At 37.9% G+C, this 23034-nt stretch overlaps 1 protein-coding gene across 5 annotated transcripts in view; it reads left to right on the plus strand.

Annotated features, from left to right (window-relative positions):
- The window catches only part of strip2 (striatin interacting protein 2), a 33855-nt gene extending 20519 nt beyond the window's left edge, over nucleotides 1-13336 (plus strand). For 3 of the 5 annotated variants that reach the window (XM_048154727.1, XM_048154731.1, XM_048154732.1), the window contains 15 exons: nucleotides 688-753; nucleotides 893-956; nucleotides 1450-1521; nucleotides 1607-1681; nucleotides 2340-2437; nucleotides 2572-2698; nucleotides 3718-3818; nucleotides 3900-3966; nucleotides 4098-4202; nucleotides 4492-4696; nucleotides 6050-7650; nucleotides 7812-7879; nucleotides 11475-11657; nucleotides 12544-12684; nucleotides 13043-13336. In XM_048154727.1, the coding sequence (XP_048010684.1) occupies nucleotides 688-753; nucleotides 893-956; nucleotides 1450-1521; nucleotides 1607-1681; nucleotides 2340-2437; nucleotides 2572-2698; nucleotides 3718-3818; nucleotides 3900-3966; nucleotides 4098-4202; nucleotides 4492-4696; nucleotides 6050-6300 (1231 nt within the window). In that variant the 3' untranslated portion in view covers nucleotides 6301-7650; nucleotides 7812-7879; nucleotides 11475-11657; nucleotides 12544-12684; nucleotides 13043-13336. The remainder of the gene's footprint in view (nucleotides 1-687; nucleotides 754-892; nucleotides 957-1449; nucleotides 1522-1606; nucleotides 1682-2339; nucleotides 2438-2571; nucleotides 2699-3717; nucleotides 3819-3899; nucleotides 3967-4097; nucleotides 4203-4491; nucleotides 4697-6049; nucleotides 7651-7811; nucleotides 7880-11474; nucleotides 11658-12543; nucleotides 12685-13042) is intronic. The other 2 variants (XM_048154730.1, XM_048154729.1) reach the window with 2 other exon arrangements.
- Nucleotides 13337-23034: the final 9698 nt, after the last annotated feature.

The following is a 23034-nucleotide window of genomic DNA, read 5'->3' on the forward strand; positions in this document are numbered from 1 at the left end:
CATCCTTACTCCAGTGATATGCTCAAGAAATATTTCTTATTGTTACTGTTGAAAACAGTTGTGCTGCTTCATATTTTTGTAGAAACTGATACATTTTTTCAGGTTTCTTTGAATAGAAAGTTAAAAAGATCAGCATTTATTTAAAATGGAACTCTTATAAATGTCACTTTTGGTCAATTTAAAAAAAATCTTTTTGAACGATGGTGTATCTGATGCTCCATGCTGTATCTGTAGTGACTCGTCTGAACTGCTTAGAAAAATCTACTACAGCTCCTGTGCTAGAAACACAGGCTGCAGTATGTCTGGCATAAATAATGCAGATTTTTGGACAGAGACAGATGAACAGGGAGAAACATAGAGGAAGAAAAAGAGATGAATCAGCAGTGAAAGCTGTGACAGTCACAATTGATCATACCCTCTTGATTATTTGAAGAGTCATGCGGTACAGTGTTTACCTGTGAATCGTAACACTGCTGAGCTGTGCTGCCGCATGCAGATGAGAACGAGAGGGTGGCGGAGGGGAGTTGCAGCAGTTTAAAGAGGTTAGCGAGCATAGAGGCAATGACAGTCCTGAAGGGACGTCATTACATTGCTGTGTTTGATAAGCTAAAGCATATAAACTGAGAAAAAGCTGTTTATAGCCAAAACCAACTCCTCATGTAGTCCATTCCCTTCCTCCTTCCACAGAGAGAAAGACATCGAGCACTTCCTGGAGACCAGCAGAAATAAATTTATCGGCTTCACCTTGGGAAGGTGAGTCTTTGATCAGTTCACCCGGGCCGAAGCTCTGCCACTGCTATGATAAATGATAATAAAGGTCACCTTCATTGTCATTAAATCAATATACTCTGCCGTTTCTGGTTTACACTTGTTCTTTCTGATGTTATTTTAGTGACATTGACACTCTGGTTGGGTTACCCCGGCCCATACACGAGAGCGTAAAGACTCTGAAACAGGTGAGCATGGAAACATTTTTGTTTTCTAGTATTCTTCTAGACAGGATTAAAGGGGACCTATTATGACTTTTTTTTGAAAAATGTAGTGTAATGTTGCTGTTCGAGCATGAAAAAGGTCTGCAAAGTTACAAAGCACAAAGTCCTTCCAGCAGGAGTTCTTCTCTACATCAGTGTGACTATTTCTGAACTCCTTTTGAGAAAAGGTATAATAGGTTCTCTTTAACAAAAATGGTTTGAACATTACTATAAATATGCATGAAAACCAAATGCTTAAACATAATTTCTCTTACTTCAGATGTTTGCCCTTTTATTGATACTTTATAAGTGGATTATATCTGTCGGGTTTACCGGCTGTTCTGCCGCAGATATGCATTGACGTGAATCCAGTGATCTAATGCATGCTCTATTGGGGCTCTTTCAGCCAATCACTGTTTAGATATCCATCCTCGGTCACCATGGCAATTCTCTCTCACTGATCCCTTTCTCTCTCAAGCACAAGTATGTCTCCATAGCGGAGGTCCAGATCAAGAGAGAGGAGGAGCTGCAGCAGTGCCCCATGACTTTGGTAAGTGACTCGAGTTCATTGTTCTTTTGCATTTATTACTGGTCCATTAAGCTGTCAATCAGAATTGGCTCTTTTGATTGGATAGGGGGAGGAGGAGGTGGAAGAAACGCCTGCAGAGATTCTATATTTGGGAATGTTGCCCAGTCTCTCACAGTATGTTGTAAGTTTCCCTTACATTTCATCTTTCTTACTGAATTTTACACACTCAGATTCTTGTGAATATAGCTAATGCTTTCCAGCAGAATATGTGAGTGAAACAATATTTTACAGTTCAATCTCTTTAAGGGGAGATGCTACAGACAAAAATATTGTTTTTTTTTTTCATGCACTGGCCAATTTTGTAAATCTGGGCAGACTAGTGGAAAGAAAGCATCCAAAATCCACTTTTAAGTGTTTATTTTATTGCACTTTATCTGTTTGCATCTGTACATTTTAATTACGATCTTTTAAAGGCCGTTTTCTCAAAAGGCGTCAGAAATCTCCACTTCGGTAGCATTTACACAAAGCAAACTTTCTATATTCTGAAGGTTTTATTATTTTTTTTCTGATTTATGGAGTGATTTATAAAGAGAATTCCCCTCTATAAAAACTCTAATATGTCAGTTTGACTCTAATATGTCAATAAAATGAAACAAATGAACCTGGCTTTATCCAATGTTCAGATTTCTGTTCTGGAAATGGATACAAATTAGTGCATATTTAATTAGATGAGGGCTCATTTGCATAATTAAACATAACATTTTAGAAATGTGCTAAATGCATGCAGCTATTCAGAGAAACCAGGTAGGCGTGTTGCACTAATGTTAGTCTCTTTGTAGATTGCTCTTTTGAAGCTGCTGCTGGCTGCAGCTCCAACCTCCAAAGCAAAGACCGATTCTATCAACATCCTAGCCGACGTTCTGCCGGAGGAGATGCCGTGAGTCTACGCAAACACGCGTACAGCAGAGACTCTGCGTTTGATCTGTGCATGTGTAAAATGGTGCATGAACAGATCAGTGCGGTTTGTTTTAGACGCACAGCAAACATTTGCCGTGTTTGTGTTGGAAACAGAATCACCGTCCTCCAGAGCATGAAGCTGGGCATTGATGTGAACAGACACAAGGAGATTATCGTCAAAGCGATTTCAGCTCTCCTGCTACTGCTGCTCAAACACTTCAAACTCAACCACATATACCAGGTCAGACTCTTTCCTCTCTCTCTCTCTCTTTATGTGCCATTCCTTTCTCTGCTTGTGTCTGTCTGATCTCTTGTACTTGACTGACCCAGCTTTCTGCAGATAGGCTCGCTGTCAAAGCACCATTCATCTCAATACAACAACGAGACAAGCACTTTAAACTAAAAAAAGATACTCTAAATGCATCAATAAGAAAGACAAATCTGTCATATTTCAAACTAAAGAGAGTGGGCTCGACCAGTAAAACCCTCTCGGATGCTGAGAAACCTGAGACTTTCTCTCCTCATACATCAGATGATTTTAAAATATTAGCTGGGTACAAGAACAAAGTGTCTTGCCAGCACAGTTCAGACTAATCCTGTATGATGAGCGTGACAAATTCTGAAAAATGAACGTGGGTGTTTTTAAGTGTCGCCCTCTGTTGGTGGAGAATGAAAGCGGTTATAAATAAATAGCACTGCAGTGGGAAGAATTTTATAACACACTTATTTTGTCGTGTCGGTTTACCCTTTCTCACTCTCGACTTGAAGGATCACATCTTCATACAGCACTGAATAATCAGTTACTAAAAGCATCTTCCTTCTTTTCCTTCTCAGTTACTCAATCACTCATTTGCTCAGACTAAACAACAAGAACGACCGTCAGCTTTGCTGATCTGCTGACATATCCCGCTGAGCTGATGTACAGTTAATTCTGGGTAGCTCTTTGACAGAGTTTGCCCATTAACATGTAAAGCCGTGATAAACGAAGAACAACTGGAGACAAATCACTCTTCAGTGTGCATCTCAGTCTCAGATGAATGTTACAAGTGAAAGCCTAATGAAAGCTCCTGCTCATTTGAGAACGAGGGAAGTTGGCAGTTAATTATAGATATTAATAACCAAACTGACTTCCTCTCTATGTAACACTCTGGATTTAAATGGCCATTCCTTCTTATTTTAAAATGTAGTGTTGTTCATATGCTGAAGATTTTTATGTAGTACATTATTATGTACTGAATGTTTTCTTCCCGTCCTGGACAGTTTGAATATGTGGCTCAGCACCTGGTGTTTGCCAACTGCATCCCCCTCATCCTCAAGTTCTTCAACCAGAACATTATGTCTTACATCAGTGCCAAAAACAGGTAGACATTTAGATCTGTTCTCATTCAAACCATCTCCTATGTCTGAATTTTTTTTTAACATATTGTGTTTTCTGATACCAGCATTTGTGCCCTGGATTTCCCACATTGTGTGGTTCATGAAATGCCTGAACTCACAGCTGAAAGCCTGGTAATTATACAAAACACAGCTTTTTTAATTACTTAAACTCCAGATAATATTTTATAGGTGACTAAAAAGATAAAAAATGGCATTTTTGAATGTTGTTAAGACAGTGAATGTGTGTCTGTGCATGCAAACAGGAAGCTGGTGACAGTAATCAGTTTTGCTGGCGTAATCTCTTCTCCTGCATCAACCTACTGAGGATCCTAAACAAAATCACCAAGTGGAAACACTCGAGAACTATGGTGAAAGAGCATTATAAGAGCATTCCCCCAGTTTCACAGACAAGGCTTAAGCTGGTCCCAGACTAAAATGCATGTTTGAGCTGTTTTAATCGAAAGCATCTTGCATTTTTTTCTAGTCAACGTTTATAAAAGCTACTTAAATGCTCTAATAATTGAGTCCTATGGTCCTAATCCTGGCTTAGGCTAGGCCCTGTCTGTGAAACTAGGCTTTAAAGTCTCATTTTCTAATACATATCTATGTTTTGTGTACAATTTACATTGGTTTGTTTTGTGTCTCTTACCTTTACAGATGCTCGTGGTGTTCAAGTCTGCTCCCATCCTGAAGAGGGCGCTCAAAGTCAAGCAGGCCATGATGCAGCTGTATGTTCTCAAACTCCTCAAGATCCAGACCAAGTATCTGGGGCGACAGTGGAGAAAGAGTAACATGAAAACTATGTCCGCCATCTACCAGAAAGTCAGACATCGGCTCAATGACGACTGGGCATACGGGAACGGTAAAAATCTGTTTTTTATTATGGGTGATGGAGCAGAGCAGGGCCACTGAGCAAGACACTTAACTTCAGGGAGGAAGACTGTACACAGCAAAATCCCCAGAATTAAATCAACTCTGCTTAGAGTACATATGGTCCCTCTCTAAATAGTGTAAACAGTTATTCTGCAGTGATTCTGCTTGTTAACAGCAGGTGTTCATCACTAATGCTCAATCATCATTTAATTAATCGCTTAATTATCTAATTTTTAACTCTGCTTCAGTTTTACTTCATGGCCTTCGAAGGTTTAGGGCGGAGGTCGGCAACCCGCGGCTCTAGAGCCGCATGCGGCTCTTTAGCGCCCCCCTAGTGGCTCCCTGGAGCTTTTTCAAAAATGTATGAAAATGGAAAAAGATGGGGGGGGATATATTTTTTGTTTTCATATGGTTTTCTGTAGGAGGACAAACATGCAACAAACATTCTTAACGTTTTCCAATGCTGTAAAAATGTGTAGAATATTAAATTTCAACATTTCTGTCAAAGAAGATTTGCGTCATAGCCTGCGACACACGTTTCAGCGCGGCGCAATAGAGGATATGCATGTTTCTTACAACTTGTCAAATAAACCTAATCCATGGATATTGACATGTAGACAGGAGTCGTGTTTCCTGACATTTATATGTACCTGATTTCGACGGCGGGGAAACACATAAAGCAAATCTGCCTGTGAATATTTTATATAACTACAATATAGGTAGGTTTAAATCCGCGTAATCACTTATATCAATGTTATATAAATCGTCATATTGTCCAGCCCTAAAACATATAGTTTTATAGTATAGTTTTTGTCAGTGTTTATTTTAAATTATGCAGAATATAAGATGAAAAATATTTAATTGATGATTTGTCAACATAATATATAACAGTACAATATATATATGGAATGATTTTACCTCAAAATCCAACAATTTGACACAAAATGATAACTGTAAATCATGTTTCTCTGCCTGGAGTCCAGCTGTTTCTGTGAATTGCAGTGATCCATTTGCTGCTTTTTTCTGTAGCTTTCAGCAGTTTTTAAATATATACCTCGGGAATACCTCATTATGTATTTGTAGCCTACTTAGTCATTTTGATTGTAGGCTAATATAGCTAATATACACTTACAGCCTGTGTTGCCTTCATATGAGGCTTATATAAGGCTTTTAATTTTTTGCGGCTCCAGACAGATTTGTTTTTTGTTTTTTTTGGTCCAATATGGCTCTTTGAACATTTTGGGTTGCCGACCCCTGGTTTAGGGTCTGAATGGGGTCATATGTAATACATGCTGTGTATCATAGCTCACAAATGCTCTTAAATTTCTTTCACTCCTGCCAGATATCGACGCTCGGCCGTGGGACTTCCAGGCGGAGGAGTGTGCACTGCGTGAGAGCATCGAGAAATTCAACACGCGACGTTACGATAAGAGTCAGAACAGCGAGTTTACACCAGTGGACAATTGCCTCCAAAGCGTTTTAGGTCAGCGCGTCGACCTGCCAGAAGACTTCCATTACAGCTACGAGATGTGGCTTGAAAGAGAGGTGTTCTCCCAACCTATTCAGTGGGAGGGTCTGCTACAGGCCCAGTGATCCTACTTTAATGATTATAGGACTTTTGTTTCTTATTAAACCGACACGATTACTGTGGACTCACGATCGACATATGAATACTCAAAGCACTGAGGGTCAGCCATTCCTGTTCTGTAATGAATTCTTGTAAATAGAGATCTATATGTGAATATGGAATGGTGCTATATATAAATTTATATACACAATACACACACACACACACACACACACACACACACACACATATGTATATGTGTGGATATATGGAATGAAAGAATATCTTTTCCAATAACTAAAGCACACTTTATGTATAATAACCGCACAACTACAGTATTCTAACGTATATACTATTCTGAAATGATCAATATTTATTTATATGGTCACTCATTGTGTCTAACTGTGGAAATGTTTCATCTTTATGTAAATATGAGCACTTCATGAGTTTTCAAAAGCGGTTGTGTACTGTCATTCAGAGTTTGTGTGTTAAAACTCCATTGGTTGTTTCTTTATCTCTGTGGCATCACGTGTTAAACAGGAGGGCGTCTGGAGAAAGCAGTGAGTCACCTCTTTTTGTCCCCATGTAGCATTACTGCACATCACACAAAGACCCCTGAGCAGCACAATACACACATTCAAAGTGTCCTTGGTGACTTTACCGTCACCCACACTAGACATGTTACTCACTAAATGGTGCTGGTTTTTAAGGCTTTGTTTTATCTCCTTGTTAAGTGTCACATTCTCTTCTGACAAGTTCTTGTGAAGAAACATCTGTGCCCTCTCCATCACAACAGCGTTATATACGGCACCTCACTATTCATCATGTTTATGTTACAGGGTTTGTCTTGCATATCATTTCTTATTTTTTATATTCTCATTGTTTTGTACTAAATGAAGGTGCTGTGTAAATGAAACTACCTATGATGATCCATGCCAAATACAGCTCTACCACATTTTTTATATGTACACTGATTTGTTGTACTTGTACAGACTGCACTGTTGGTGAATGTGGCAAATCGATGTAAGAGTCTTTAATAAATTATAAAGAGAGTTAATAATCATTACCTTGAGTAACAGATCTCATTGTGGGCGTTTATTGTTTTTTGTTTTTTTGTGATAAAATTAGATTCATAAAAACTGTACTGACTTTGAGGGAGAGAGTATGAACATATTAAACAACCGTGACATATGATGCATTGCCAAGACATATAAAATACAAATTTGTGTCCTTTAACCATCGACTCTGAGTACCAGTTCAGTGTTTCTTGTAATACTGCTGTCTGATACACTTGTTGACCACAAGAGGGAGCCAGTTATCACCGGTTTTTCACAGATAGACATTGGCTGTAATGATGGTCATCTGCTCATGGACAGGTAATGTAATGTTTTACTGTGCTGAACATGTAGGTTCCCATCATTTTCTTTTTGAAGGGCCTCCCATTTGAAAAGCAAATGATGGGAACCTAAACGGGTGGGGAAGGGACGGGGTTGAACATATTTATATACAATTTATTTTTTTCTGTTGTGTCTAAAAGCATAACCACTGCTGGTGACTGTGCCGGACGCTCCAGTGGGAGGCCACACTGGTATCCCCCTCCTTTGGGTATGTTGTTCACACTCACACCACATTCACGCTTATCGCAGAGACCTGGCTGGGATCGAACCAACAATCTCTGAACCTGTAAGGAAGCGCTACACCTGTGCGCCACAAATCTCTTTTCTGAACACATGAAAGAGCTTGTCTTTCACTGTTATCCTGAGAGTTTCCAATAGAGCAGTTAAAGTGAGGTTTGTACGGAGCCCGGGACATGACATGCAGGAAAAAAAAATAGAAGGCTAAATCGTGCGCACGATTTACTATTTCGTTCCTTCGATTTACATGATTTATAAATCGAGAGAAGGAAATAGTAAATCGCGCGCACCTCTGCAGAGATGACGAGTGCTTTGAACGGGGTTTATCAAGTGCTTTGTGTTAAATGATGAATAACTTCACACTCATTTGAAATTGAGCTATGACACTATATCACTATTAGTACATGACTAGTTTCTAAATGTCGTTCGAGTTACAATTATTATTTTTACAATTAAAATTATTTTTAAGTTAATTATTGATATAATTAAAATGTATTAAAATCCTGTGGTGATTTTTGTGAATTACATCACTGCAAATTGAGTCTAATTAATTTAAGATTTTCGCCCTCTTGTGGTGATTTTTGTGAATTTACCCCTCTGCAAATTTAGTCTAATTAAGTTAAGATTTTCGCCCTCCTGTGGTGATTTTTGTGAATTACACCTCTGCAAATTTAGTCTAATTAATTTAAGATTTTCGCCCTCTTGTGGTGATTTGTGAATTAGACCTCTGCAAATCTAGTCTAATTAATTTAAGATTTTCGCCCTCTTGTGGTGATTTTTGAATTACACCTCTGCAAATCTAGTCTAATTAATTTAAGATTTTCGCCCTCTTGTGGTGATTTTTGTGAATTACACCTCTGCAAATTTAGTCTAATTAATTAAAGATTTTCGCCCTCTTGTGGTGATCTTTGTGAATTACACCACTGCAAATTTAGTCTAATTAATTTAAGATTTTCGCCCTCTTGTGGTGATTTGTGAATTAGACCTCTGCAAATCTAGTCTAATTAATTTAAGATTTTCGCCCTCTTGTGGTGATTTTTGAATTACACCTCTGCAAATCTAGTCTAATTAATTTAAGATTTTCGCCCTCTTGTGGTGATTTGTGAATTAGACCTCTGCAAATCTAGTCTAATTAATTTAAGATTTTCACCCTCTTGTGGTGATTTTTGTGAATTACACCTCTGCAAATTTAGTCTAATTAATTTAAGATTTTCGCCCTCTTGTGGTGATTTGTGAATTAGACCTCTGCAAATCTAGTCTAATTAATTTAAGATTTTCACCCTCTTGTGGTGATTTTTGTGAATTACACCTCTGCAAATTTAGTCTAATTAATTTAAGATTTTCACTCTCTTGTGGTGATTTTTGTGAATTACACCTCTGCAAATTTAGTCTAATTAATTAAAGATTTTCGCCCTCTTGTGGTGATCTTTGTGAATTACACCACTGCAAATTTAGTCTAATTAATTTAAGATTTTCGCCCTCTTGTGGTGATTTTTGTGAATTACACCTCTGCAAATTTAGTCTAATTAAGTTAAGATTTTCGCCCTCCTGTGGTGATTTTTGTGAATTACACCTCTGCAAATTTAGTCTAATTAATTTAAGATTTTCGCCCTCTTGTGGTGATTTGTGAATTAGACCTCTGCAAATCTAGTCTAATTAATTTAAGATTTTCGCCCTCTTGTGGTGATTTTTGAATTACACCTCTGCAAATCTAGTCTAATTAATTTAAGATTTTCGCCCTCTTGTGGTGATTTTTGTGAATTACACCTCTGCAAATTTAGTCTAATTAATTAAAGATTTTCGCCCTCTTGTGGTGATCTTTGTGAATTACACCACTGCAAATTTAGTCTAATTAAAGATTTTCGCCCTCTTGTGGTGATTTTTGTGAATTACACCTCTGCAAATTTAGTCTAATTAATTTAAGATTTTCGCCCTCTTGTGGTGATTTTTGTGAATTACACCTCTGCAAATTTAGTCTAATTAATTAAAGATTTTCGCCCTCTTGTGGTGATCTTTGTGAATTACACCACTGCAAATTTAGTCTAATTAATTTAAGATTTTCGCCCTCTTGTGGTGATTTGTGAATTAGACCTCTGCAAATCTAGTCTAATTAATTTAAGATTTTCGCCCTCTTGTGGTGATTTTTGAATTACACCTCTGCAAATCTAGTCTAATTAATTTAAGATTTTCGCCCTCTTGTGGTGATTTGTGAATTAGACCTCTGCAAATCTAGTCTAATTAATTTAAGATTTTCACCCTCTTGTGGTGATTTTTGTGAATTACACCTCTGCAAATTTAGTCTAATTAATTTAAGATTTTCGCCCTCTTGTGGTGATTTGTGAATTAGACCTCTGCAAATCTAGTCTAATTAATTTAAGATTTTCACCCTCTTGTGGTGATTTTTGTGAATTACACCTCTGCAAATTTAGTCTAATTAATTTAAGATTTTCACTCTCTTGTGGTGATTTTTGTGAATTACACCTCTGCAAATTTAGTCTAATTAATTAAAGATTTTCGCCCTCTTGTGGTGATCTTTGTGAATTACACCACTGCAAATTTAGTCTAATTAATTTAAGATTTTCGCCCTCTTGTGGTGATTTTTGTGAATTACACCTCTGCAAATTTAGTCTAATTAATTTAAGATTTTCGCCCTCTTGTGGTGATCTTTGTGAATTACACCACTGCAAATTTAGTCTAATTAATTTAAGATTTTCGCCCTCTTGTGGTGATCTTTGTGAATTACACCTCTGCAAATTTAGTCTAATTAATTTAAGATTTTCGCCCTCTTGTGGTGATTTTTGTGAATTACACCTCTGCAAATTTAGTCTAATTAATTTAAGATTTTCGCCCTCTTGTGGTGATTTTTGTGAATTACACCTCTGCAAATTTAGTCTAATTAATTTAAGATTTTCGCCCTTGTGGTGATTTTTGTGAATTACACCTCTGCAAATTTAGTCTAATTAACTTAAGATTTTCATCCTCCTGTGATTTTTGTGTATTACACCTCTGTAAATTTAGTATAATTAATTTAAGATTTTTGCCCTCCTGTGGTGATTTTTGTGAATTACACCTCTGCAAATTGAGTCTACTGAACATGAGTTTCGCCCTCCTGTGGTGATTTTTGTGAATTACACCTCTGCAAATTGAGTCTAATGAACATGAGTTTCGCCCTCTTGTGGTGATTTTTGTGAATTACACCGCTGTAAATCAAATCTTATGAACTTAAAATCGTTTTGCCCTCCTGTGATTATTTGTGTGAATTACAGCACTGCAAATCGAGTCTAATGAACTTTAAATAGGGTTTTTCTTCTGTCCACTCTGTTATTCTGTTAAAATATATTTATATACACAAAAGACCAGATTTCCTTGTTCAAAGGCAGACATTTGTCTTCTGCACCACAGATCTTGTATCCAGTGTATATGTGTGAAGTAACTTAGGCTCAGGCTTTGTAAAAGATGGTCACTTTCTGTTTCTGCTTCATGATTAAAAGACTCAAATGTGATCTCGCCACTATAACAAGTAGAATGGTAGAAGGTAAAGTGCAGTTTTTCATCCGCTCCACTAGACGGCAGAAGCGTGTTTCAGCTTCAGTCTGACACTTTGGCTGCTTGACACCATTACGCTTGATGATCCTGCAGATGAGATGACAGCTCTTAATGTCACTTTAACAGCAAATATTCCAGCTTAACTGCAGATAAAATCGACACACAGACGAATATAATCGAATCGAGTGTTACTCGACTCACCTGTAAGTAACTTTCCGCTTCATGTCAACAGACATCCCAACCTGCAAAAAGTCATTTCAGGGAGGTACCCCCCCCCCAGCGCTCTTGCTCGCTCGCTCTAGATTCCGGGAGATTTTAACTAATTTGCGGGCATCAGGGAGCCGCTATCAATATGCGGGAGACTCCCGGAACTTCCGGGAGACTTGGGATGTCTGCTGTCAATTTTTCTTGTCAAATTAATTGCTTGCACTGTATAGCAAATCACTTTGTAGCGTTACCTTTTTAGTCTTTGAATGAATCTTCCTCTGATCTTCACACTATAAAGTGGAATAAGAAGGATATTGCAGTGGTTTCTGGATTCATGTTAGAATCAGCAGTTGTGTGAAGCTCTGATGTTCTTCTGCTGCTTCATGCTTTTCTACTTCCTGTTTTGACTGGAGAGGAAAACAGTCTTTAAAATGGTATTTTAATTAAAAATGTTAAAATATTACTACAAGTGACTATAGTCTGATGATAAAAAAAACAACAATGCTAAAACCTGCATTGCTCTTTTTTTTGGAATCTGGAATCAGATTGTGAATCTCACCTCTTCATGCTGCTTAACTGAACTTGTTAGTGTATGTAAGCTCTAGCATGTGTGCATTTGGTTTTTCTGTGGTGTTTTTGCTGTCTGCAAGCATCTTTACATTTAAACGATGTCCATCTAAAGGTAAAGGTACAGTACTTCTGTTCATCACATCACGTGATCATACAGATCTGTTGTAATTTGAAAAGGATATCATTAAACTTCGTTTTCTCCACAAAGTTGCTCATTTAATTTATTTTTATTTCAACAGCATATAATAAATTGTTGTTTGCTCCCTGTGAAAAGATTTATGATTTTAAGAAGTTTATTTTGCTTAATCTCAGATTGTTTCGTCAGCAGTGGGCGGGACTTACAAGCAGTGATCTAATTGGCTGAAAATGTGATTAATATCCGACAGCCTGTTGCCAATTTTCAATCCACCTGAGGACCAGCGTGAGCACAAGGAGAAGTCTTCTTTGAATATTGTAAGTTCTTATTTTTAAGTTAATATTTAAAAAAGATGCTTTAGATGCTCTTACTTTTAGACTTCATTTTTAAGTCTGTTTTCACATAAACACTGTATGACATGTTCTGTTTAATAACATAAAAATGCAGTTTTGTTTATATGTGGCCGCAACAGTGTTTTATAAAAAACACTTGACTTGTGATTCTTAATCAGTTGTTTTCAAATTGAATCCCATTTTTAAAGTAGATCCATTTGATATCTATTATACCTTACAGATCCCCCGATCACCTGAAATGTATAAATTGCAGCAGTGTCCTCATGACTGATCATTTAATTTCACCTGAAGTGTTTCTGATTGTCTCGCTGTGTGTTTGTAGAGGATTTCTGGGTCAGAACTGCTGGAGGTCATGAGGAGGTGACAGGAGAAGCAGCTACAGTACTCTCTTGAACTGCTGAACCCTTATTCCTCTGACCTTTTTTCTGGAGTCATTGGAGCGCACTCCGTTTGCTGCCATAATGTGCCTTTGACAAGAACTCTGGGACGTGTCTGATAACGGTACCAGCTCATATCCTTTCACTGGGATAAAGGTTACGACCAGCCATTTCTGTTTGAATGCATGTTATTTACAAACTGCAGTGAGTTTGTGTGCACAATAAAAGGCTAAATGTGACATTTGTGTGCTGTTCATGATTTCCAGCTGATCTCGGCTCTCCAAACATCAACACATGCTGTTACATATAATCAGTAGTTCAAATGAGGTGTGGGCTCATCTGTCGTTCACTGGCCCGCATCTATAGTAGTTTTTGTTTTTTGTTTTTTTGTTTTTTGGCAAGCTTTATTTGTAACTTAATTGCCAAGCTAAAATCAATTAGGTTTTCCTCATTAGGAGTTCAGCTTATTAGCACATGTTCACGTATGAATGTCTGTAATATGATGCAGCTGTAGTCTGAATTTTTCAGCGTGGATCATCTCAAGGGAAACGCCCTACAAATGCAGGTTTGAGGGTGTTTCCCCCAGAGGAAAGCAGGTGGCATCTGAGATTTCCATTGGATGATATGAGGGGAGGAGCTGGGCTGAATCCTGCTGTTTCTTTGGTCAAGATTAAAGGGGAGTGGCCAAAAGCCACACTCAAACTATCGACTTAGCCTCTGTCTGGAATTTTTATAAGTATAAAAGGAAAAATTGAACTTGTGCTCCATAACCGCTGCTGGATATTGTCTGAGAAGTCCCAGGGGGAGCGGTCTGGATCTTAACTCCCCCCTTCGTGTCTTGCCTTCTCTCATCCTTCCGGTCGTGATCTGATCCGCTCTGATCAGCTTGTCACAGCTCACGACCGGACGACCGTCACGCAACCGTGCTTCAGTGACCAGACGGGGGATCGAACCCAGGTCCTTCCGTTCAGGGAGGACATGCTCAGACCGCTGAGCTACTGGCACTTTCACACTGACTACTATTTTTTTTTGGATTCTTGTCCTTTTTTTCCAGTGAAAACCCAGTGAAACTAAACAAATTTTCTACCTCCAGAGAGGGATTTGAACCAGGATTTCCCACATCATGGGCTGACGTTCAGACCTCTGCACCACTGGGCCGTTCTTGCATGCTGGTCTTTATTTTTGGATTTTTGTCCTTTTTTTCATTGAAAATCAAGTGAAAGTAAACAATTCTTTACCCCAGAGAGGGAATCGAACCAGGATTTCCCACATCAAGGGCTGTCGTTTAGACCACTGCACCACTGGTCCGTTCTTGCAGCCGGGTTTCGTTTTTGGTATTTTTGTCCTCTTTTTCATTGAAAACCCAGTGAAACTAAACAAATTTTCTACCTCCAGAGAGGGATTTGAACCAACATTTCCCACATCATGGGCTGACGTTCAGACCTCTGCACCACTGGCCCGTTCTTGCAGCCTGGTTTCATTTTTGGTATTTTTGTCCTTTTTTTCATTGAAAAACCAGTGACAATAACAATTTTTCCACCTTGCGAGGGATTTGAACCAGGATTTCCCACATCATGGGCTGACGTTCAGACCTCTGCACCACTAGCCCATTCTTGCAGCCTGGTTTCATTTTTGGTATTTTTGTCCTTTTTTTCATTGAAAAACCAGTGACAATAACAATTTTTCCACCTCGCGAGGGATTTGAACCAGGATTTCCCACATCATGGGCTGACGTTCAGACCTCTGCACCGTTCTTGCATGCTGGTCTTTAATTTTGGATTTTTGTCCTTTTTTTCATTGAAAACCCAGTGAAACTAAACAACTTTTCTACCTCCAGAGAGGGATTCGAACCCAGACTTCCCACGTCAAGAGCTGACATTTAGACCACTGCACCACCAGCCCGTTCTTGCATACTGGTTTCTTTTTTGGTATTTTTGTCTTTTTTTTCATTGAAAACCCAGTGAAACTAAACAGTTTTCTACCTCCAGAGAGGGATTTGAACCAGGATTTCCCACATCATGGGCTGACGTTCAGACCTCTGCACCACTTGCCCGTTCTTGCATACTGGTTTCTTTTTTGGTATTTTTGTCCTTTTTTTCATTGAAAATCAAGTGAAACTAAACAAATTTTCTACCTCCAGAGAGAGATTCGAACCCAGACTTCCCACGTCAACAGCTGACATTTAGCCCACTGCACCACTAGCCCATTCTTGCATACTGGTTTCTTTTTTGGTATTTTTGTCTTTTTTTTCATTGAAAACCCAGTGAAACTAAACAATTTTCTACCTCCAGAGAGGGATTTGAACCAGGATTTCCCACATCATGGGCTGACGTTCAGACCGCTGCACCACTGGTACTTTCACAACCAAGGTTTTTTTTTTCTGGATTCTTGTCCTTTTTATCATTGAAAACCCAGTGAAACTAAACAATTTTTCTACCTCCAGAGAGGGATTCGAACCCAGACTTCCCACGTCAAGAGCTGACATTTAACCCACTGCACCACTAGCCCATTCTTGCATACTGGTTTCTTTTTTGGTATTTTTGTCTTTTTTTTTCATTTGAAAACCCAGTGAAACTAAACAATTTTCCACCTCGAGAGAGGGATTTGAACCAACATTTCCCACATCATGGGCTGACGTTCAGACCGCTGCACCACTAGTACTTTCACAACCAAGGGGTCTTTTTTCTGGATTCTTGTCCTTTTTTTAATTGAAAACCCAGTGAAACTAAACAAATTTTCTACCTCCAGAGAGGGATTCAAACAAGGATTGCCTACATCAAGGGCTGACGTTCAGACCTCTGCACCACTGGCCCATTCTCTCATTGTGGTCTTTTAGGGGGAGGGAATTTTATCCTTTTTTTAATTGATAAACCACTGAAATTAAACAACTTTTCTACCTCAAGTGGGACTCAAACCAGGATTTCCCACATCAAGGGCTGACGTTCAGACCGCTGCACCACTGGTACTTTCACAATTGTGTATTATTTTCTTTGCATTCTTGTCTTTTTTTGTTGAAAAACCAGTGAAAGGAAATAACTTTGCCACCTCGAGAGAGATTCGAACCAAGAATTCCCACATCAAGGGCTGGCGTTCAGACCGCTGCACCACCGACCGTTTCACGTATTTTGTTGAATTTGTTGAGTTTCGTCTCTTTTATTGTCAAAAAACTCCACCTTAAAGGACATTTGAACAGAATTGCCCACTTTAGGGACTGCCGTTGATCCTTTCACCCTTACTGTTCAGTTTTTTTTTTAAGTTTTGTCATTATTATGTAAAAACAACAGTGAAAGAAAACTTTCCAAATCTTGAGGGAAATTGTGTGTGTGTGGTGGTTTTCTGAATTACATCACTGCAAATCGAGCCTAATGAGCTTAAATGCACTACACTTCTGTAAGAGGGTGAGGGCAGAAAAATATATTTCACACTGCAACATGAACAGCCAATAAGAACCATTTACACTATCTATGAAGTGTCCTGTTTTCTATGAAAACATTCGCAAATAAATAAAAAAAAAAAAAAGCTAAATGGGTTGCACATTTCTGCAATGATTTTTGTGAACAAATCAAATCTAAGAAACTTAAATATTTTGCACCCTCCTGTGGTTGTTTTGTGAATTACACCAACATAAATCGAGTCTAATGAAAGTAAATGTACTATACTTCTGCAAGAGGGTGAGGGCAGAAGAGTGTTCTCGTAACGCTACGCAATATGAACAGCCAATCAGATCTGTTCACACTATCAATGTTCTGAGCTTACTTCTGTTAAAATAAATTAATTTGAAAAAGTCAAAAGACCTAAAATGCTGTGTGCATTCTTGTGGTAAATTCCATGAATTACACCACTGCAAATTGAGTCTAATGAACATAAAAGTGTTTTGCTCTCCTGTGGTGATTTGTGTGAATTACATCATTGCAAATTGAGGCTGATGAACATAAAAGTTTTTCGCCCTCCTGTGGTGATTTGTGTGAATTACATCATTGCAAATTTATTCTAATGAACATAAAAGTGTTTCGCCCTCCTGTGTTGATTTGTGTGAATTGCACTGTTGCAAATTGAGGCTGATGAACACAAAAGTTTTTCACCCTCTTGTGGTGATTTGTGTGAATTACATCGTTGCAAATTGAGTCTAATGAACATAAAAGTGTTTTGCCCTCCTGTGGTGATTTGTGTGAATTACATCGTTGCAAATTGAGGCTGATGAACATAAAAGTTTTTCGCCCTCCTGTGGTGATTTGTGTGAATTACACCGTTGCAAATTGAGTCTAATGAACATAAAAGTGTTTTGCCCTCCTGTGGTGATTTGTGTGAATTACACCGTTGCAAATTGAGTCTAATGAACATAAAAGTGTTTTGCCCTCCTGTGGTGATTTGTGTGAATTACACCGTTGCAAATTGAGTCTAATGAACATAAAAGTGTTTCGCCCTCCTGTGTTGATTTGTGTGAATTGCACTGTTGCAAATTGAGTCTAATGAACATAAAAGTGTTTTGCCCTCCTGTGGTGATTTGTGTGAATTACATCGTTGCAAATTGAGGCTGATGAACATAAAAGTGTTTCGCCCTCCTGTGGTGATTTGTGTGAATTACATCATTGCAAATTTATTCTAATGAACATAAAAGTGTTTCGCCCTCCTGTGTTGATTTGTGTGAATTGCACTGTTGCAAATTGAGGCTGATGAACACAAAAGTTTTTCACCCTCTTGTGGTGATTTGTGTGAATTACATCGTTGCAAATTGAGTCTAATGAACATAAAAGTGTTTTGCCCTCCTGTGGTGATTTGTGTGAATTACATCGTTGCAAATTGAGGCTGATGAACATAAAAGTTTTTCGCCCTCCTGTGGTGATTTGTGTGAATTACACCGTTGCAAATTGAGTCTAATGAACATAAAAGTGTTTTGCCCTCCTGTGGTGATTTGTGTGAATTACACCGTTGCAAATTGAGTCTAATGAACATAAAAGTGTTTTGCCCTCCTGTGGTGATTTGTGTGAATTACACCGTTGCAAATTGAGTCTAATGAACATAAAAGTGTTTCGCCCTCCTGTGTTGATTTGTGTGAATTGCACTGTTGCAAATTGAGTCTAATGAACATAAAAGTGTTTTGCCCTCCTGTGGTGATTTGTGTGAATTACATCGTTGCAAATTGAGGCTGATGAACATAAAAGTGTTTCGCCCTCCTGTGGTGATTTGTGTGAATTACATCGTTGTAAATTGAGTCTAATGAACATAAAAGTGTTTTGCCCTCCTGTGGTGATTTGTGTGAATTACATCGTTGCAAATTGAGGCTGATGAACATAAAAGTGTTTCGCCCTCCTGTGGTGATTTGTGTGAATTACATCGTTGCAAATTTAGTCTAATGAACATAAAAGTGTTTTGCCCTCCTGTGTTGATTTGTGTGAATTGCACCATTGCAAATTGAGTCTAATGAACATAAAAGTGTTTTGCCCTCCTGTGGTGATTTGTGTGAATTACACCGTTGCAAATTGAGGCTGATGAACACAAGTTTTTCACCCTCTTGTGGTGATTTGTGTGAATTACATCGTTGCAAATTTAGTCTAATGAACATAAAAGTGTTTTGCCCTCCTGTGGTGATTTGTGTGAATTGCACTGTTGCAAATTGAGGCTGATGAACACAAAAGTTTTTCACCCTCTTGTGGTGATTTGTGTGAATTACATCGTTGCAAATTTAGTCTAATGAACATAAAAGTGTTTTGCCCTCCTGTGGTGATTTGTGTGAATTACATCGTTGCAAATTGAGGCTGATGAACATAAAAGTTTTTCGCCCTCCTGTGGTGATTTGTGTGAATTACACCGTTGCAAATTGAGTCTAATGAACATAAAAGTGTTTTGCCCTCCTGTGGTGATTTGTGTGAATTACACCGTTGCAAATTGAGTCTAATGAACACAAAAGTGTTTCGCCCTCCTGTGGTGATTTGTGTGAATTACATCACTGCAAATTGAGCCTAATGAGCTTAAATGCACTACACTTCTGTAAGAGGGTGAGGGCAGAAAAACATATTTCACATTGCAACATGAGCAGCCAATCAAATCTGTTTACACTATCGATGTTCTGTGCTCACTTCTGTTAAAATAAATTGATTTGCAAAATGTCAAACGACCTAAAATGCTCTGTGTAATTTCCACGAATTGCACTGTTGCAAATTGAGTCTAATGAACACAAAAGTGTCCTGTGGTGATTTGTGTGAATTGCACGTTGCAAATTAAGACTAATGAACGTAAAAGTGATTTGCCCTCCTATGGTGATTTGTGTGAATTACACCGTTGCAAATTGAGGCTGATGAACATAAAAGTGTCTAATGAACATAAAAGTGTTTCGCCCTCCTGTGGGGATTTGTGTGAATTACACCGTTGCAATCTGAGTCTAATGAACTTTACCACCACCACCAGTCTTTTCAAGGCTCCTGTTCAGTTTTTTGGAGACCGCTGCACCGCCGGCCCTTTCACACTTGCTGCTCTTTTTTGTGGGATTTTTGTATTTTTTTTTTCCATTGAAAAACCAGTTAAAATAAATAATTTTTCCACCTTAAGGGAGGGATTCAAACCAGGATTTCCCACATCAAGAGCTGACATTCAGACCACTGTACCACTGGTGGCCCTTTTACTCCAATGTTTTTTTGTTTTTGTTTTAAGTTTTGTCATTTTTATTCATTCAAAAATAGTGAAACTAAATTTTTCCATCTTCAGGGCGATTTGAACTAGGAAATAAGGAAAATGTTTGCAATTGTGGGACTATCCAAGGACCCGACATATGAAAGGCAAATGACTAGCCACTGAGCCACACACTTTATGACATTTGATTTGGTTCAGTTTGGTTCGTTTTAAGTTTATGTACATCATTAATAAAAAACGAAACAATGGAATGTAAGCATTACGCATCAAACTCAGGACTCTATTATTAAAGTTTAACGCTTTATCTCTTGAGCCACTGAGTCTGAGCAGGTAATGTATGTTTTGGATGGGTTTTTCTTAAGAGCTTCGTGTTATATGACAGAACATTTTTTTGTAAATCTGGGATTTGAACTAAGAACTCTACATGTGAAAGGTGACTGATTAAGCAATAGTTGGATTTGAACTCAAAACTCTTGAGCCAGTATTTGATCTTCAAAAAAGTATTTTATTGAGAACTTTGTTTTATATGCAACAATAGGATTTGAACAAAGAACTCACGTGTAAAATTCAATATTTGAGCCACTGAGCTATGCATGGTAAATTATTAAAGCTTTCTATAGTAGAATTTGAACATAGACTTTCTGGTATAAACGGAAACTTGATATACTCTGAGCCACAGAACCTTTTTATACATCATTTTGCTTTAGTTGTTGTGATCCTGACTTTGTCAGCTTTTACTCTCTGAAGTGACCCAGTAATTTCCTACACATTATCAGTGTTCATTTATATAATAATTGTTTTTTATATGTATGGAATTAATGTTAATGTTAAGATGCTTTGTCTATAAGCTGATGTGGCAAAAAAAAAAAAAAGAAAGAAAAGGGAAAAAATATTCTAAATAATTTATTTAACCAAGTTGTATCAAATGTACAAACATTCACAATATGTTTTTATATAATAATGCAAATACACTTCTTGTCCACAAGGGGGATCACATTAAAGGGTTAGTTCACCCAAAAATGAAAATTCTGTCATTTATTACTCACCCTCATGCCGTTCCACACCCGTAAGACCTTCGTTAATCTTCAGAACACAAATTAAGATATTTTAGTTGAAATCCGATGGCTCAGTGAGGCCTTCATAGGAAGCAATGTCACTTCCTTTCTCAAGATCCATAAAGGTACTAAAAACATATTTAAATCAGTTCATGTGAGTACAGTGGTTCAATATTAATATTATAAAGTGACGAGAATATTTTTGGAGCGCCAAAAATAACAAAATAATGATGGCCGATTTCAAAAGACTGCTTCATGAAGCGTCGGAGCACAAATTAATCAGTGTGTCGAATCATGATTCAGATCGCGTGTCAAACTGCCAACGGCTGAAATCATGTGACTCTGGTGCTCCGAACAGCAGATTCGATACACTGATTCACTGTGCTCCGATACTTCCTGAAGCAGTGTTTTGAAATCGGCATCACTAAATAGGTCGTTATTTTGTTTTTTTGGTGCACCAAAAATATTCTTGTCACTTTATAATATTAATATTGAACCACTGTACTCACATGAACCGATTTAAATATGTTTTTAGTACCTTTATGGATCTTGAGAGAGGAAATGACATTGCTTCCTATGCAGGCCTCACTTAGCCATCGGATTTCAACTAAAATATCTTAATTTGTGTTCCGAAGATTAACGAAGGTCTTACGGATGTGGAACGGCATGAGGGTGAGTAATAAATGACAGAATTTTCATTTTTGGGTGAACTAACCCTTTAACACACTTATCTGGTCTCATGCATGTGTCCGTCATCCATCCAGACACAGATTCATCAAACTGCTTGTCCTGTGTAAGGTCCTATGTGAGGATGTTGAGTCTGTCCGAGTGTCTTGGGTCGAAGGCAGAGAAACACCCTGGACAAATGGCCAGTCCATCCCAGAGCAATTAATCAGTAAAAAGCTGCAATTATACACAATTTAAATGGTTAGTTGTTTTATCAGTCATTAGTTATAAATAATCAATCAAGCTTTACTATAAATGTGTTAAGGCCAATTCACACACCGCACAGACAAACGGCTGGATCAGTGTGTTACCCTCGTCGGCGTCTGTTGGTGTTGGTCGGGGTTTGTTTTCAGTGAACAATCAAGCGTTTATCAATGTCTGTTGGGGCTGTGTGAACAGGACAGTCCAATCCAATGGCCAGCTTGTTTGTTGGTGTTTGTCTGTGCAGTGTGAATTGGGCTTTAAAGGGATAGTTTCCCCTAAAATGAAAATTAAGTCATCATTTACTCACCCTGTTGTTATTCTAATACAGTATGCAATTCTGTAGAGTATATTATACTTATTATACTATAGAATGCATGTCACTTTTTTATTAAACTTGATTTCTCACAACTTTTTCTGGCTAAGTTGCATTGAACTGCTGCACTAATAGATTCTCACAAATGCGAAGAAGACCAACAGCCAAGGCCAGGATTTTTTTTTTAAATAGCTAATACATTACATTTCGGTTTGTTTTTCACCAAACCCTATCGCACACTCCCAGAACACTTGGAATATACTAACACGTGTCACATGGCATCTTTCTGTGATGCTTTTTCACCTTTCTTTAAAGACTGATGCTGGTCACTATTCACTGCCATTGGTATTTTTGGACTGAAAAAGAATTGCATACGGCATGAGAACAACAGGGTCAGTAAATGATGACTTCATTTTCATTTCACAAGGAACTATCCTTTTAAGTGATCAATCTCTCCCACAAACCCATTTGGCTTGGGTTTAATCTCTATCAAAAATTTGATTTTTGTCATTTTAAATCTGTAAAAGCCATATCATAACCTCATGAACCATCCAGAGCTCCAGATAGAGACTTTCAAGCTCCTCATCTTCAGTGACGCAGAAACAGAAGAAGATCAAGATTTACTATAAATTCTGCTTGAATTTGCAAACACAAACAACACAAAATCATTGTATAATTGTGAACAAACATGAGAAATAAACTTTTAAATCTGTCCACATTTATTAGTGAGGATACATTTACTGACCACAAGAGGGAGCTGATGAGCAGCTGTTTGTCACCTGCCTTGAGCACATTTAACCAAATAAAATTGACTTTTGCTTTAGTGTGAAAATATTAAAGTATGTGTGATGTTTTGGAAAATAGTCAATCTGAATCTGAATTATTTCTACACTGAATCTCAAGACGTTTCAAGTAAATATAAAGAAATGTTTTCTGAATATTATCCAGTAAGCTTCATACTGATTTGCATATATTACCCAGTCTGGCTGTTGTTATTTTGTTGAGACTGAAA

Source organism: Megalobrama amblycephala, linkage group LG14 (genome assembly GCF_018812025.1).
Source record: "Megalobrama amblycephala isolate DHTTF-2021 linkage group LG14, ASM1881202v1, whole genome shotgun sequence".
In the NCBI taxonomy this organism is placed as follows: domain Eukaryota; kingdom Metazoa; phylum Chordata; class Actinopteri; order Cypriniformes; family Xenocyprididae; genus Megalobrama; species Megalobrama amblycephala.